The sequence below is a fragment of the Euprymna scolopes genome, chromosome 41, assembly GCF_053919585.1.
Source record: "Euprymna scolopes isolate OS-2025 chromosome 41, ASM5391958v1, whole genome shotgun sequence".
Lineage (NCBI taxonomy): Eukaryota > Metazoa > Mollusca > Cephalopoda > Sepiida > Sepiolidae > Euprymna > Euprymna scolopes.
Genome location: NC_136522.1, coordinates 65589161 through 65603565, shown reverse-complemented (window position 1 = coordinate 65603565; position 14405 = coordinate 65589161). Strand labels below are relative to the sequence as shown.

The window sequence follows — 14405 nt, the reverse complement described above, 5'->3', positions numbered from 1 at the left end:
ATGAGAAAAAATGAAAATACTTGCACATGGATGTGAAAATGACACATAAACCGAGAAACTGAATCCCTAATAACTGTATCACAAGATAACTCAATAAGAATCAATCACATCAAAGCAAAGATCAGCAAAACAAGAAAACAGTAAATGCAGACACTGTAGATAAAGAGACGAAATGATAAACCATATAGTAAACAAATTCAGCAAAATGGTCCAAAAGGAATACAAGAACAGACACAACCAAGTGGGGAGGGCATGCACTTAGTATTATGCAAACAACTGCATCTCCAACGTACAGACAAATGGTACAAATATAAGCCGACAATAGTATTTGAAAACAAGAATCATAAAATCCTATGAGACATAGACATACAAACTGATAAACTCATCCAAGCAAGAAGACCAGATGTAATAATTAACAAGAAAGAAGAGTCCTGTCAAATTGTAGACTTTGCTGTTCCAGCCGACTACAGGATGAATATTAAAGAAAAGGAAAAACAGAGCAAATACACAAAACTAGCCAGAGAGCTGAAAGATAATACCCATAATAGTAGGAGCACTAGGAACAATTCTGAAAAACTTTGAAAAAAGAATGGGAGGAATGGCTGGAAAGATACAATGAATAACATTAATGAAAACAGCTGAAATATTAAGGAAAACCTTGGAATGTGGAGATTAATTGTTGTGTTGTGGAACAACAGTGAAAATAAGAACAATCAAGTCGAGGTTCAGTTAAGGAACAATTGTACTAACAACAGTGAATCTTTGAATTTCACATCCATCATACGAATTCAGTTTACAATTTATGCTGTGAATATAAATATTTCTAAGTAAAAAAAAAAATCAACCAAGTTTTCTTTCCCAATTCTTTTGTTTGAAGGACAAAAGTTTAGCAGTCCTTTTGTAACTTAATTTGTTGAACGCTATATTTCTAGTCTTACTAGAAACAACCCAGCGAAATAACATTTGTTTCACATTTTTTTTTTTTATTTGCATGCGTTTTTACACAGCAAAAATAAAATCCGTCGCCTTAAATATCCGAAGAATTCGTATGGGAAACTTTTAGTTTTTTTTTTTTTTTACCCTCTTTGCCTTTTGCAAAAAATGACTTGATTCTTTACGTCTTTGCTAAGCACAATTGATGTGCGTGAATAATTATTTTCACAGTCTGCCTCTTTTTCTCTTGACAAAGTCAAGTGTGTTTTTTTTTAAATCACAGATGTTATCGAAATAACGATTAGCTTATGCAGTATTTTCTAGTTGGTTTTGGACATTTAACTTTGCACAAGAAAATTCTTACCGTAGGAAAAATGGCTTCTGGTGAAGAAAAAATGAACCCGTTTTCCTTTTCTAAAACACTTGGTAAGTATGTTCAATTATTAAATAATTGACAACATTCGCGTTTTCCACTGTAGATTTTGGTAGCAATTTTTTTCCCGTCGCCAAATTACTATTGTAGCAATTAATTTGCTGTTAATCCTTGCGTATCCAAATATCTGTTGAAATGACGAAGGTGTTCTGCCATAAAGATTTTATGAATCTTTATTTCAATTACTTTTGGTGATTTTCTGCAGTGATGGTTGCTTCGATTCCTTGTCACCAATCTGTTGTGTCGTGGAACAACTGTGAAAATAAGAACAATCAAGTCGAGGTTCGGTTAAGGAACAAGTGTATTAACAATAATGTACAAAGATAGGAAAGCGTGTATATCTGCTGGGCACTCAGTTAGCAGTTGAAGTGCAGTCGCATCTCTCTCACCGGTGTTTGAATTACTAGCGCTACTTATAGTGCTAATCTGTGTAAATTCTTCTATTCAAGAAAGGCCGGTATAACATTAATATACATGAGCCACATGCACGGGCCAGACAAATTGCTGCAGAGACAAAACATGAAGAAGCGTTACATGGAACCAAGAACATTGAAGCTGCAGTTCTCTATCCCCTCTTCCATCCTCTCCCATTGCCCTATCACCGACCCACCCCCAAAAGAGTGATGCCAAATAGTCGAGAAAGGTCAAGAGGAGAGAGCACTTACCAGATCTCCGCTGGGCAAATGCGAAGAGAACTGGGACCTCGGAGAGTCCCTTGCTGTGGTGAAGAGCCTTTCTGTGTTCTGCATTATGTAAACAAGTTCCTGATGAACCACTCCCTTAACTAAGACACTTTATCAAATCTCCATTACTTTTTTTTGTCAACTGCTGCTGCCAGCGAAAAATCAATGGTGAGAGGCTTTTGCAATAACACAAATTTATTTGCAAATATTATCAAAGGAGGTGGAGAATGCTGGAAATCTGGGGAGACTTGTTGTCACTCAGCTTCCAGGGAACATCGCAAGTTTTCAATGGGAGATCTTTGATGACCTGTGTGAAAGCTCCTTGAGAGTCGTCAATAATAATAATAATAATAATAATAATAATAATAATAATAATAATAAGAGAAATTGGAATCGACAAGAAAACTGAGATTATGCAGTGAAAACTACTGAAATCTTAAAAAAAACCCTTCAGTGCAGAAACCAGTTCACTCGAGTGACAAATTCTAACCTGGCATATATAAACTGCAGCAGAAATGAAACAAAAAAACCACAACCAAGAGAACTGGTACACCAAAAGTGGAAAATGCCTACTCCCCCTATCCCCCCCCCTTTGCTTATAATGAACTTTCCCTCTCGATCCTTCCTTGCTTATGAGTTCACAATAATAATTTTCGAGAGTACTCTTTAAAGCCTTGCAAACAGATCTAAATGACTACATAATCTTTGGCCAACGCTCGATAAATAATTGCAAATTGATAATAGAATGCCAAACGTTTTAGTCGTTGAAGGGGATTACCTCCATTTAATTTTAAAGAAAAACAGGGAAATAAATCCTTAATCCTTATCAGATTAATTAATCAAATCAGGCTTAGTTTAATCTGTGTGGATTTACTTATTAAAATTGATATTGATATGAATTTCAAAATATAATTTGTTCATACATGAGACGGACGCCATCTTTTAGAGTTAGAGAGTTTATTGGGACAGATGTAAATATCAATTGTTCTTGTATTATTTGCTCCCACTCATCTGGGGTAGAGCTTTTTGCATCTTGATATGTCATTGTGCAAAAATTATTTTTTTATTTTCATCTTTATCACTTTATATGTATGCGAATATAAAATAAAGGACTTCTTTCTTTGATCGGATTTTTTTTTATTGTCGATTTTCGATACTTATCAGACACATTCCAATACAAAACCGACGTAAGACGTAACACACCTTCCAGACATATAAAGTATCTTCGTGTGAAACTTTTTAAAAATCGGCCCAGCCATTTCCCAGCCCATAAAGAACTCACACACACACACACACACACACACACACACACACACACACACACACACACAGAAGTCCTTATATATATATATATATATATATATATATATAAAGCTGAACGTCTGTGTGTGTGTCTGGTCACGAATAGGCTCCTATATGGTTGACTATTATAGAAAACTGATCACATATAATGATAGAAGATTTATCGACACACAGGAATGGGTATGTTTGATCTGGCATAATGATGATTCATTAAAATTGTGGGGTCTGCGTACGCGCCTAGTCCACAAAGTATGGAAATAAAAAATTTAAAAATGAATAACAAAAGTCTATATTCCAAAGTTCATGATGTCGACCAATTTATGTCTTTAATTCAGTTGACCTTTACAATTTTTGATAGTATCTGTTTCGTAGCACAAAATCAATACTGTCAATAATCTTGCTACTGTCAAGAATGTTGCTACTGTCAAGGATTGTAAATGTCAACTAAAGTAAATGAATAAATTATAAGATGGTCAACATCATGAATTTTGGAATATAGCCTTTTTGTCATTCATTCACTATATTGCTCTGTAATTACATTGAGCGTCTTAAATGAGGATTGGTATGTATTATAAGGAAATAAAGTATATTTCCACAGGAATATATATATATATATATATATATATATATATATATATATATATATATATATATATATATATATATACACGTCTGTCCCTCCATTCCCCTTTTTTTTGGAAAGTAACGGACCGCTCTGGCTGAAATTTTGTACATGAAATTTGTTATAATAAAGTGCAGCGAGCTGAGTATTATGGTATCCATTTGATGCACAGGTAGGTGTTAATAAGGATTATAATAGGGATTAATCACCATAATACCACATTTACTATCACTTTTTCTCGGAAATTACTGGGCAATCTAACTGAAATTTTGCATATGAAAGCAGCGAGCTATGATGCACAACTAGGGATTAAACAGGGATTAATTGGGATTAGTATTTAATGCAAAAATGAGCACAAATTTTAACCATATTCAACCATCAATTTGAGATAAAGCACTCGTTCTGAGTCTACATGCTATAAGTACTGCCGATTTTTAACAGGGAAAAAGTCTAGCGTACATAAATATATATATATATATATATATATATATATATATATATATATATATATATATATATATATATATAGAGAGAGAGAGAGAGAGAGAGAGAGAGAGAGAGAGAGAGAGAGAGAGAGAGAGATTAACACACAGACACGCGTGAAGTGATTTTATTGTTATAGAGTTACCCGCCTTTACTGTTGAGACCATTTTTGCTCTTCATGGAAAGGAGATCGCATATTTGTGCCGTGAGGTAAGGATATATATAACCTAACGTTGTGGAGCACTGCAGCGTATCATTGTCTCCTCGTTGTTCACGTATGTTGTAAGTAAAGCTTTCTTTTCAGAATTATATATATTCTCTGTTTTTTTTTTTTTTTTTTTTTTAAATACGAATCCACTATTTTAATACCATGTATAGTTTTTTTTTTTTTATATCGTCAACTGATATTTTTCTATTTAGGAGTTTAACGATGTTTTTTTTTTTTTTTTTAACGTAACGACACAGTTACACACGCATGCTTAGAAAACATGCTTTTTTTTTTTTTTTTTTTTAAACAAACATGCAAAACTATGTCGACTGTCAAAAACTTAAAACTAATAAATTAAATACCATTACTTTATCATAATGATAATTATTTTGAATTAGTTGTTTATCTGGCGTTGTCGAAAGAGAAGAAGCTTAACCCATGTTTACATTTCGTAATAGTTTTCCAGAATTGATGGAACCGTTTGTTACTTTTGTAAGTCACGTTAACTACTATACCCGGTGAACCAAGTGCAAGAGAGATTTTAAACAATTGCCTTTAAAAAAAAAATCTGTATTTTTTTTACGACCTGATCGTATACACACCTCCAACCACCCCATGTTAAGAACGACTTTCGGAATACCCCCTTCAACCTCCTCATGTTAAGAACGGCGGAGCGGCTATCCAGGTTCGGGGGTGTTTGCTCCAAAAGCCGTTCTTAACCTAGGGAGGTTGGGGTGTTTATAATATGCTGGGGCACGTCGTAAAGATTTACCAAAAAATCTCTCGGTTGGAATCTGGTGAACGTTTATCATCCGGTATGATGCCCCATCCCCAACTTGAACAACCTGATTTAAAAAAAAAAAAAAAAAAAAAAAAAAAGAATGAGGCAGAAATGGAGGATTATTTTACGTTAAGGTTTATACGTTCGAAACCGATCTCTTCTACGGTGCTTGCTTAACAGAATTGAAACGAAATCATTGAACCAAACCGACTTTTGCCGAAGTAAACCTAAAACTTAGTTCAGGAGGGTAAAATTTAAGTTCCGTCTGTGTTTGTTTACATTTACGTCAGTTGATATTTGTGCTTGATGAATGCCCTGAAAAATTCACTTCCGATTAATGTTTACCGGTTTTAAAATATCCAAACGAACTTGACTAATTTTCAGTATAACGGATCATTTTAAAACTGGTAAACGACAATCAAAAGGGACTTTTCCAGGGCATTCACTGTGAAGTGGAAGCGCAACGATCAGCTGACGAAGAATGTAAACAAAGACGGAGCTTGATCTTTTTTTTTTTTAATGTTATGTTAAAACCCCCGTTTATGTTAGGGTTTTTTTTTTTATTATGCAGAATAACGGCCAAGTGTTGAAATAACGTTATTAGTAGTTATTATTTAGAACTCCATTCTTAACATGAGAAGGGGGCCTTTTGTAACTGAATTCATTAAGTACTTTCACCTAATGATACTTTATGCACTTATTGAACCATGCTGAAATAACATTATTTAGAAAGCCATTCTTCACATGGGGAGAGGAGGGTGTTTGTAACTATTCTGTCCTTACATCTAACAATTTAATTTTTAAAACAAGGTACTCCTTGGGCGTTGAGTTCCGTGGCGACCAACACATTTAATAGTCGCTCCCTTAGAAAAGACTAACGCATGCGCACGTAACACTTTAAAGTAGTTATTAAGCCAACCTACCTAACTGGATAAGTTTTTTTTGTGTGTGTGTGTGTTTTTAATATTCATGAAAGGGCCGTTAAGCCAATACAAGTAAACAAATAAATCACAAATGTTTGTAAGTGAGAAATTATCAATAAATGATTTAGTTACTAAGCCACCGTAAGTAAATAAATAAATGTTACGTGCGCATGCGTTAGCCTTTACTGGGTGCGACTATTAAATAAATATGCTGGCCGCCATGGAACTCAACACCCAAGGTGTACCAAAAAAAAGAAGATATCGTAAAGCTTTAATTTAACTTGAAAATACTATTTAAAAATAGCGTGGGTCAATAAGTGCAAAAGCACCCACCTAACACTTAAATAAAGATAACGTAAAATTTGAATATAACTTAACCCCCCCCCCATGGTCCGTATTCTCAGAGTACAAAAAAAATCTTAGTTAAAAGTTCTGTAATTAGTTTTGTTACAATTCTGATCGCCCACTTTAAATTCTAAAATATTTTTTTTTCCTCCTTCCGTCAAGTTTTTCGGGCATAATTGATCCTAAGTGTTCTGTGTAGGGCAAAGCTTGTAAGTAAACACTTCAATATATCTCCACACTAACGTACTGTACTTGCAATAACCCTTATCCCTGAGTGGCTTCCGGGCCTTGGTAAGTGGTGACCACCGTGTAAAAAAAAAAAAAAAAAAAAAGCGTTCAATTTTACGTGACCGGTAGCTCGTAAGGTTTTGCCGTTTAGGAAATAGATAACAAAAAAAAAATTTGTAATTTTTATTTATTTCCTACTTCGGTCATAGTTTAAAACTTGAATTTAACATGTTTGTTACAAGAAAAAGAAAAGTTTGAATAAACTTTTTAATTTAACAACGAAAACCGGTACTTATGCACTTATGTTACCGTGTTGAAATAATATTTAGAAAGCCATTCTTAACATGAGGGGAGGATGTTCTGTACTTTAACCTTTATTAATTTGCAAAATTTTCCATTTTTTATTCTCTTAAAGAATCATGAGTTTTTGATTTAAAATATTTTATTTCTTTATGCAATGAATTTTTTTTTAATCTGAAAAAAAAAAAAAACAAACAAAAAAATATTAAATGAAATTAAAAAAAAAATTAATGTAGGTGTCCAATCTTTACAGGACAATATTTTCAAAATGTGAGGTTTAACTTTAAAAAAAAAAAAATTTTTTTTTTTTTTGTTGTTAAGGTTTTAAACTTGACTTTACATGTTAAACTTGACTTTACATGTTAAACTTGACTTTACATGTTAAACTTGACTTTACATGTTAAACTTGACTTTACATGTTAAACTTGACTTTACATGTTAAACTTGACTTTACATGTTAAACTTGACTTTACATGTTAAACTTGACTTTACATGTTAAACTTGACTTTACATGTTAAACTTGACTTTACATGTTAAACTTGACTTTACATGTTAAACTTGACTTTACATGTTAAACTTGACTTTACATGTTAAACTTGACTTTACATGTTAAACTTGACTTTACATGTTAAACTTGACTTTACATGTTAAACTTGACTTTACATGTAAATTTGCACAAACTATTCTTTTGTTTTTGCTTTAAATTTTATTATTGATCTTTTATTTTCGATATAAACCTTAGGTGAGAAAATTATTTACTTTTTTAATAGACATTTCAAAACGGGGGGGGTGAATATAAAAAAAAACGTTTGTCTAGAATATTATATTCGGTTTATTGAAATGAGCATGACATTTCACGTTAAACCTGAAAATATCTTAAAAATTGAACCAATAGAAAAATTTTGATAGATTTTTAAATTTAAAAAATTTAACTCATAAAATTCAATTCATTACGTAGAAAAAATGGCTGCATGAGCGCGCGCAGGCACTTTGTAAACATTGTTTTTTAAAAAATAAAAAAATATTTCTATTTTTCAAAAAACTTTTAATAGTTTATTTTGGAAGTATAATCCATAAAGAAAATAAACAACCCACTTTAAAAAGAGAAACTACGAGTTTTTTTGTTTTTTTTATATTTTATTCGCAGTTTTGTGTTAGGGGTGTCAAATTCCCCAAAAGTTCTGACACACCTATCGCTTCTGCTTTTCCCTAGTTCGTATAGTTAACACAAGTCTGACGTCACGGAATCATGCTTTCTTTTTTTCATTGTTTTGGAGGTACCTACAGTATACTGTTTTTGCTTAAAACAACATTTTGTAAAAATCGATCTGCCGATTATCTTAACAAGCACCAATATAAATTTTAAAATAAATATGTAGTTTTCCAATAGTGAAATGATAAAAATATATTTATGAACTTTTTTTTTTTTTTTTTAATCAAACATGTTTTTTATTTATTTGTTTTTTTTTACAATAATTTTTGAAATGGTGAATGTTTGTTACAAGAAAAAGAAAAGTTTGAATAAACTTTTTAATTTAACAACGAAAACCGGTACTTACGCACTTATGTTACCGTGTTGAAATAATATTTAGAAAGCCATTCTTAACATGAGGGGAGGATGTTCTGTACTTTAACCTAACAATTTGATTAAAAAAATACATCGTAAAACTTGAATTTAACCTGAAACTACTATTTAAAAAAAAAAAATAGTACAATAACATAAGTGTATAAGCACCTGAAAACCTAGTATCATTTTACTATTGGGGGGTGGAAGTCGTTTTTTTTTTTTTGTTTTTTTTACTTTAACTGCAAATCAACATTCATCGTGAAATTGACGACTTTGCTAGGTTTTCGAGTATGCTGAAAACGAATATCACATTTAAATCTAGGTCAGACAAGTAGTTTTCTCGGTATTAAAATCTTTATTATTCAGTATAATTTTTGTTTTTACAGAAGGCCGTTTTTTCCGAACCGAACAAGTACTAATGCACATGCGTGTTATAAATCCTCCCCATGTTAAGAATGGTGAACACTACTGACATTTATTAATTGATTGGAAAAAAGTCTCAATATTCAGAAAACTACTTGTCAGCACCAAATTTAAGTGTGATATACGTTTTCAGCATACTTGAAAACCTATTAAAGTCGTCATTTTAAAGGTGAGTATTGAGGTGGAAAAGTAAAAATTTACCTTATTAATTATTATTAATTATTGTTTAAATAAAATTGCCCGTTTCTACTTTTTAGTATTAAAAAATAAGTTAATTCTGCGCTATTTTTATAAACAGAATTTTCAAGCTTCTTTCAATTTTTACTGTATCTTTGTTAAATTGTACGGTGAAAGTATAGAATAGTTTTTTTTTTTTTTTTAAGCCACCCCATCCCCATTCCATGTTAAGAATGGGTTTCTAATAACGTTATTTCAGTGTGGTCCATATTATGCATAAATATATATATATATATATATATATATAAATTTTTTTTTTTTTTTTTTTTTTTTTTTTTTTTTTTTTTTTATTAAAAGAAACAGATGTTAAGTGTTTACTCCTGTTATGTGGGATTCAGAAGTCGGTGCCTCCAAGGAGGGGCACTCTGACCTGCAAAAAGTGCTTGAGCAGCCCCCATTGGCATTCCTCGGGAAAGGCACCTCCGGCGACGAGCAAGAAACTAAACCCGTCTCAAAGTGAAGGCAAAGCCTTGGACAGTGGACCTAGAACTGCTCAGGAATAGCATTACACTGCAGTCAACAGGGACCAGGTCATTACAGGAATGGTCTAATCTGTGTTGATTGGGGGGGGGGGGGGCTCGAGGAGAAACAGATGTTAAGTATATACCCCTTCCTCCTTACTAAGATGCATAGGGCTTATATAATTTAGTTGCGTATGACGAACGGATTTTATTTTTGGGATTGTTAAATCCGCATTTTTTTTCAAATAAGTAGAAGCAACCCTAATTTCTTTTTCTTTTTTTTTTCTTTTTTCTTTTTTTTTTTTCTTTTTTCTTTTCTTTTTTTTTTTCTTTTTTTTTTTTTCTTTTCTTTTTTTTCTTTTTTTTTCTTTTTTTCTTTTCTTTATGCCACAAGTGTCACGCTCATACATGAATTCCATAGCTAATATAACGTACTGACCCAACGGGTCACGGGTGGTCTAGTATATCTATAAAAGTGTGTGTGTGTGAGAGAGAGAGAACAATTCTCAATCTATATACTCAATGAATTTTTTATCTAGATAGTATATAGGGTATTCAGACATGTGGAAAACTTTTTAATCAGTTTTCATCCGGAAAAATGAGTTGCTAAGGAGTCAAAATTGAAAAGTTGGTACTTTAAGGCCATCAGATTTTTATCTGTTCGTCAGCTCTTTCACAGGGTTTGAAAACACTTTTTAAAGAAGGTGGCAAGCTGATCTAATGGTTATCATACTTGATTCACTGTCTTTAGAAATTCTTTTTCTTTCTTTTTTTTTTTTTTTTTTTTTTTTTTTTTTTTTACTTACAAGAGGTGAACTGTTTAGAAAAAACATAATACTTGCATGCACATTTCTCTCTCTCTCTCCCTCTTTTTTAAGGAATTTAATGTTACGTTTAATACTGGACAATGCCAAGTACATCTAATTAAATTATATTAGAAAAAAGGGGGGGCATTTATTATTATAGACAACAAATGTTACCAAAGGCAAGATAGTTACTCTTCTCCTTACCTAGATAAGCTTTTGGTGTTTTAACTTATTTTAAAGCGTTTATTTACTTTGAAGCACAAATAGTGCCAAGTGCTTAAAAGTTGGAACGACAAAAAAAAAACATTGGCGGGTTTTGATAATCGCTCAAAAATCGGAAATAAAACAAAATACTGATAGATTCACCTAATAAATGTCCAAATAATTATATGAAAAAAAAAAATAGCTGAAATAAATCTTTATAACGACTTCCTCGGAAGTAAGTTATTTTTTTATTTATTTATTAATATTGTCATTTTGCTTTGCAAGCACGTTTCATAATTGCTTTATACATTTTTAAAGAGGGTTGGGCATAAATTATGTAGAAAGGACGACATATGAATTTAATTTATGTACTTTTCGTTTATTTTTTTTATTTTTATTAATTTGCAAAAAATTTCTCATTTTCTCTGTTCATTGCTGAGTGTGACTTCCAATGTGTTTGGATGTATGGAGGTCGTTTGGGGGGGGGCACCACTTGTAAAATCTCCATGGGTGGGGGGTGGGGGGTTCCAGTTATTATAGGAGCAACTAGACCCATGAGAAAGAATTTCCAAAACTACCTGGCAAATATACCCAATGAACCAAGTGCCAGAAAATCAAACAATGCCACTTTTGAAGGGACGGTTCGAATCTTAAAAAGATCTCTCAGTTAACGGGTGAATGCTTGGCATCCGAGAGGATGCTCCATCCTCAGCTTGGACAAGCTGATAAAATTAAAAAGAATAAGACTTTGGGCTAGCGTCCCTATTTAGTAAGGGGTGTGAGTCGGCACCCCCTCCCCCCCTCCCCCAATTCATAATCAGGATCTATCGTTTTTTTTTTTTAAGACGGAGGTTGCAGGTGTAGGAATCTCTAGAAGTCGAAAATAGTAGATTATCCGCGGGACCGTTAAAGATAATTTTCACCAAATCACATCCTCACATACATAAAAATAAAAGTATGAATAACTCCAGAAAATAATGACACTTGACAAAGAACTAGAGATCGCTGTAGTGATATGAAATTACATTTATTTATGTGTTAGCGAAATATTAATTCAAATTGTTCCAACGTTAGTGTTTTCTTGTAACAAGTGTTCATTATGCAAGCTTAGCTAAATGAGGATCTCGTAAAAATGGCATGAAGTTTAAGATTACTGATTTTTATGAACCAAGTGACACGTGGTTTGACTTTGAATGTGGTTATTTTCTGAAAGGAAAACAGTCGTTAAACCATGTAAGCGAAATATGTGCATGTTCATCACATAAGAAAACCGTAGTTAAAAAAAAAAAAAAAACATTGTTAAAAATGAAGATTTAAATTCCCGTTCAATGTGGTAATTTTCCATGGTGAGAATTTTAGGTTTGTAGTGCTTGGCATGCAAATTCAAGATGGGGAATTGTAACACCTTCGAAGGGTGGAGTTATTTTTAGATCCAGTTTTGCAGAAGACAAAAGAAACTGGAACAAAACTGAACTGATTTGCTTTTCACAGGGCAAATCTTTATATACAGGTGTTCTCGAACATTCCAGCCTACTTGGTATATCACCATGCGTGTGAATGATCAAATTGCAGCATTGTGTGCTTGCGCATTCTGATATACATGAGCGTTGAAACGGTGATTGTTATGAATGTCTCTGCTGAAGATTTCCGACCGTATGGAGCGGTTGCTACAAAAGAGAAAAAAAGAAAAACAAGAGACATATTAAATGAAAAAAAGCAAAACAAATAAAGGAAGAATCAAGAGACATGCATCCACACGAGAGATGTGCTTAGGAATAGAGGATTATAGCAATATAAGGAATAGAATATTTGCAAATATTAAGAGTTCTTGCAGAGTAAGGGAGTCTTTAATTTAGATATAGAAGAGTTCCAATGTCGACAGTTTTAGTGCCATGCGTCTCATGGGACTGTAACATCATATTAAAACTTCTCCGCTCAGTTATATGAATGAATTAAAAGTTATTAAAGAGAGTGTTCATTGCTTTTTATATTATTAGAAAGAAATTGAAAGAATGTTTAAATGTGTTTGTTAAGTTGCGATGGGTTTTAATCATCTTTTTAGTGCAAACAGCTCCCCCCATCCCCTACCCCACACCCACCACGGTGAGGCACTGTTGGATGCATGCTATCAGTTCTGGATTAAAGTAGAGAAGAAAAAGAGTGAGATGTCTGGGTTCAACTTTTTTTAGACCTTATCTTGCCTTAACCGAGTTGCAAATAGACTTCGTAGCCTTGTGGTGGAAGCCCTTTTCTCTTCCCTGCAACCTCTTTCCCACAGAAAAGACGTTGTGAGTCTGTCTGTTTTATTGTTATTCATGGTAAGTGCTTGTCTGAGCTCCAATCTATGATTTCCCTCGCCAAACTTTCATGAAAAACACTCGTTATCTGAAACCAATATCATTTTCCCCCACTCTTTATCTGTGCCTAAACCTAGATTCCATGAACAAAGTTTCTTTCTTAGAACTGCACGCATGTGTAACTCTGTTCCATTTTCCTGCTTTCCAACTGACTGCAATATGGTCGTCTTCAAGTCGAACGTAAACAAGTTCTTGATGAGCCATTTCCTTAAGTAATCCAATTTACCAAATTTCCAATACTAACGATTACTACGATATTATCCCACTTTACTATACTCATTAACCCTTATCCTCAAGTGGCCTCTGAGCCTTAATAAGTGGCGACTCCTTTGTAAAAAAAAAAAAAAAAAAAAAAAAAATCCTGTTTTTTTTTTTTTTTTTTTTTTTTTTTTTTTTTTTCAATCAGGGGATATCCCAATAAAACGCATTGTGATTTTGAAACACCTCCATGCAGTTGACTAATTAATTGTTTAGTCCATGTGATACAATCGAGGCCATATAAAACTACTGGGAGAACATAAATTAAATAAACTTTTATTTCAACAGTTATCGGCAGCCTTTTTGATTTTAGAACGGTATTGTGTTTTTAGAAAGCCGCCCAGCCCGTGTTTTAATGTCGTCACGATCACTGGAGAAAGTCGGTTTTTGCCCTAAATAAATGAATTGGGTGACCTGTTTGGGTTTACTGTGAATAGTCATGTGCAGGTTAAACTGTGATTTAGCTGTAGACATACATTCTGTTTTCTCTTGGTTTATTTCTAATCCTATCCTATTTGCATTCTTTGCTAATAGATTAACAAAAACTTGAAGTTTGTGTGCATTCATTAACAAGAGCGATGTCATCAGCGTAGGAGAGGTTGGAGAAGATCTTTCCACCTAATCGAAAAATCACTTTGGCGAATCTCTTCTGTCTTGAGCATAACAGCAGCTAGTGTAATACAGAACATTATATATACTAACATGCTGCCCGGTAAATGCTCTGTCGTAAAATACACTGACATCATGATATTTTAATTGATACAGATTTCGTATTTATTATGTTGCTAATTTTCTATTGATTATTATATTGTACCCAATATATAGTAATGATTTCTAAAGTTAAATAAAAA

General features: G+C 32.9%; 1 protein-coding gene across 3 annotated transcripts in view; it reads left to right on the top strand.

Moving 5' to 3' along the window:
- The first annotated feature begins 4588 nt into the window (after positions 1–4588).
- Positions 4589–14405, top strand: part of LOC145266564 (uncharacterized) — a 74641-nt gene continuing 64824 nt past the window's right edge. The window contains exon 1 of one of the 3 annotated variants that reach the window (XM_080122383.1): positions 4589–4666. In XM_080122383.1, coding sequence (XP_079978509.1) covers positions 4635–4666 — 32 coding nt within the window. In that variant the 5' untranslated portion in view covers positions 4589–4634. Of the gene's footprint in view, positions 4739–9194; positions 9401–14405 lie in introns of those variants that run through there. The other 2 variants (XM_080122385.1, XM_080122386.1) reach the window with 2 other exon arrangements.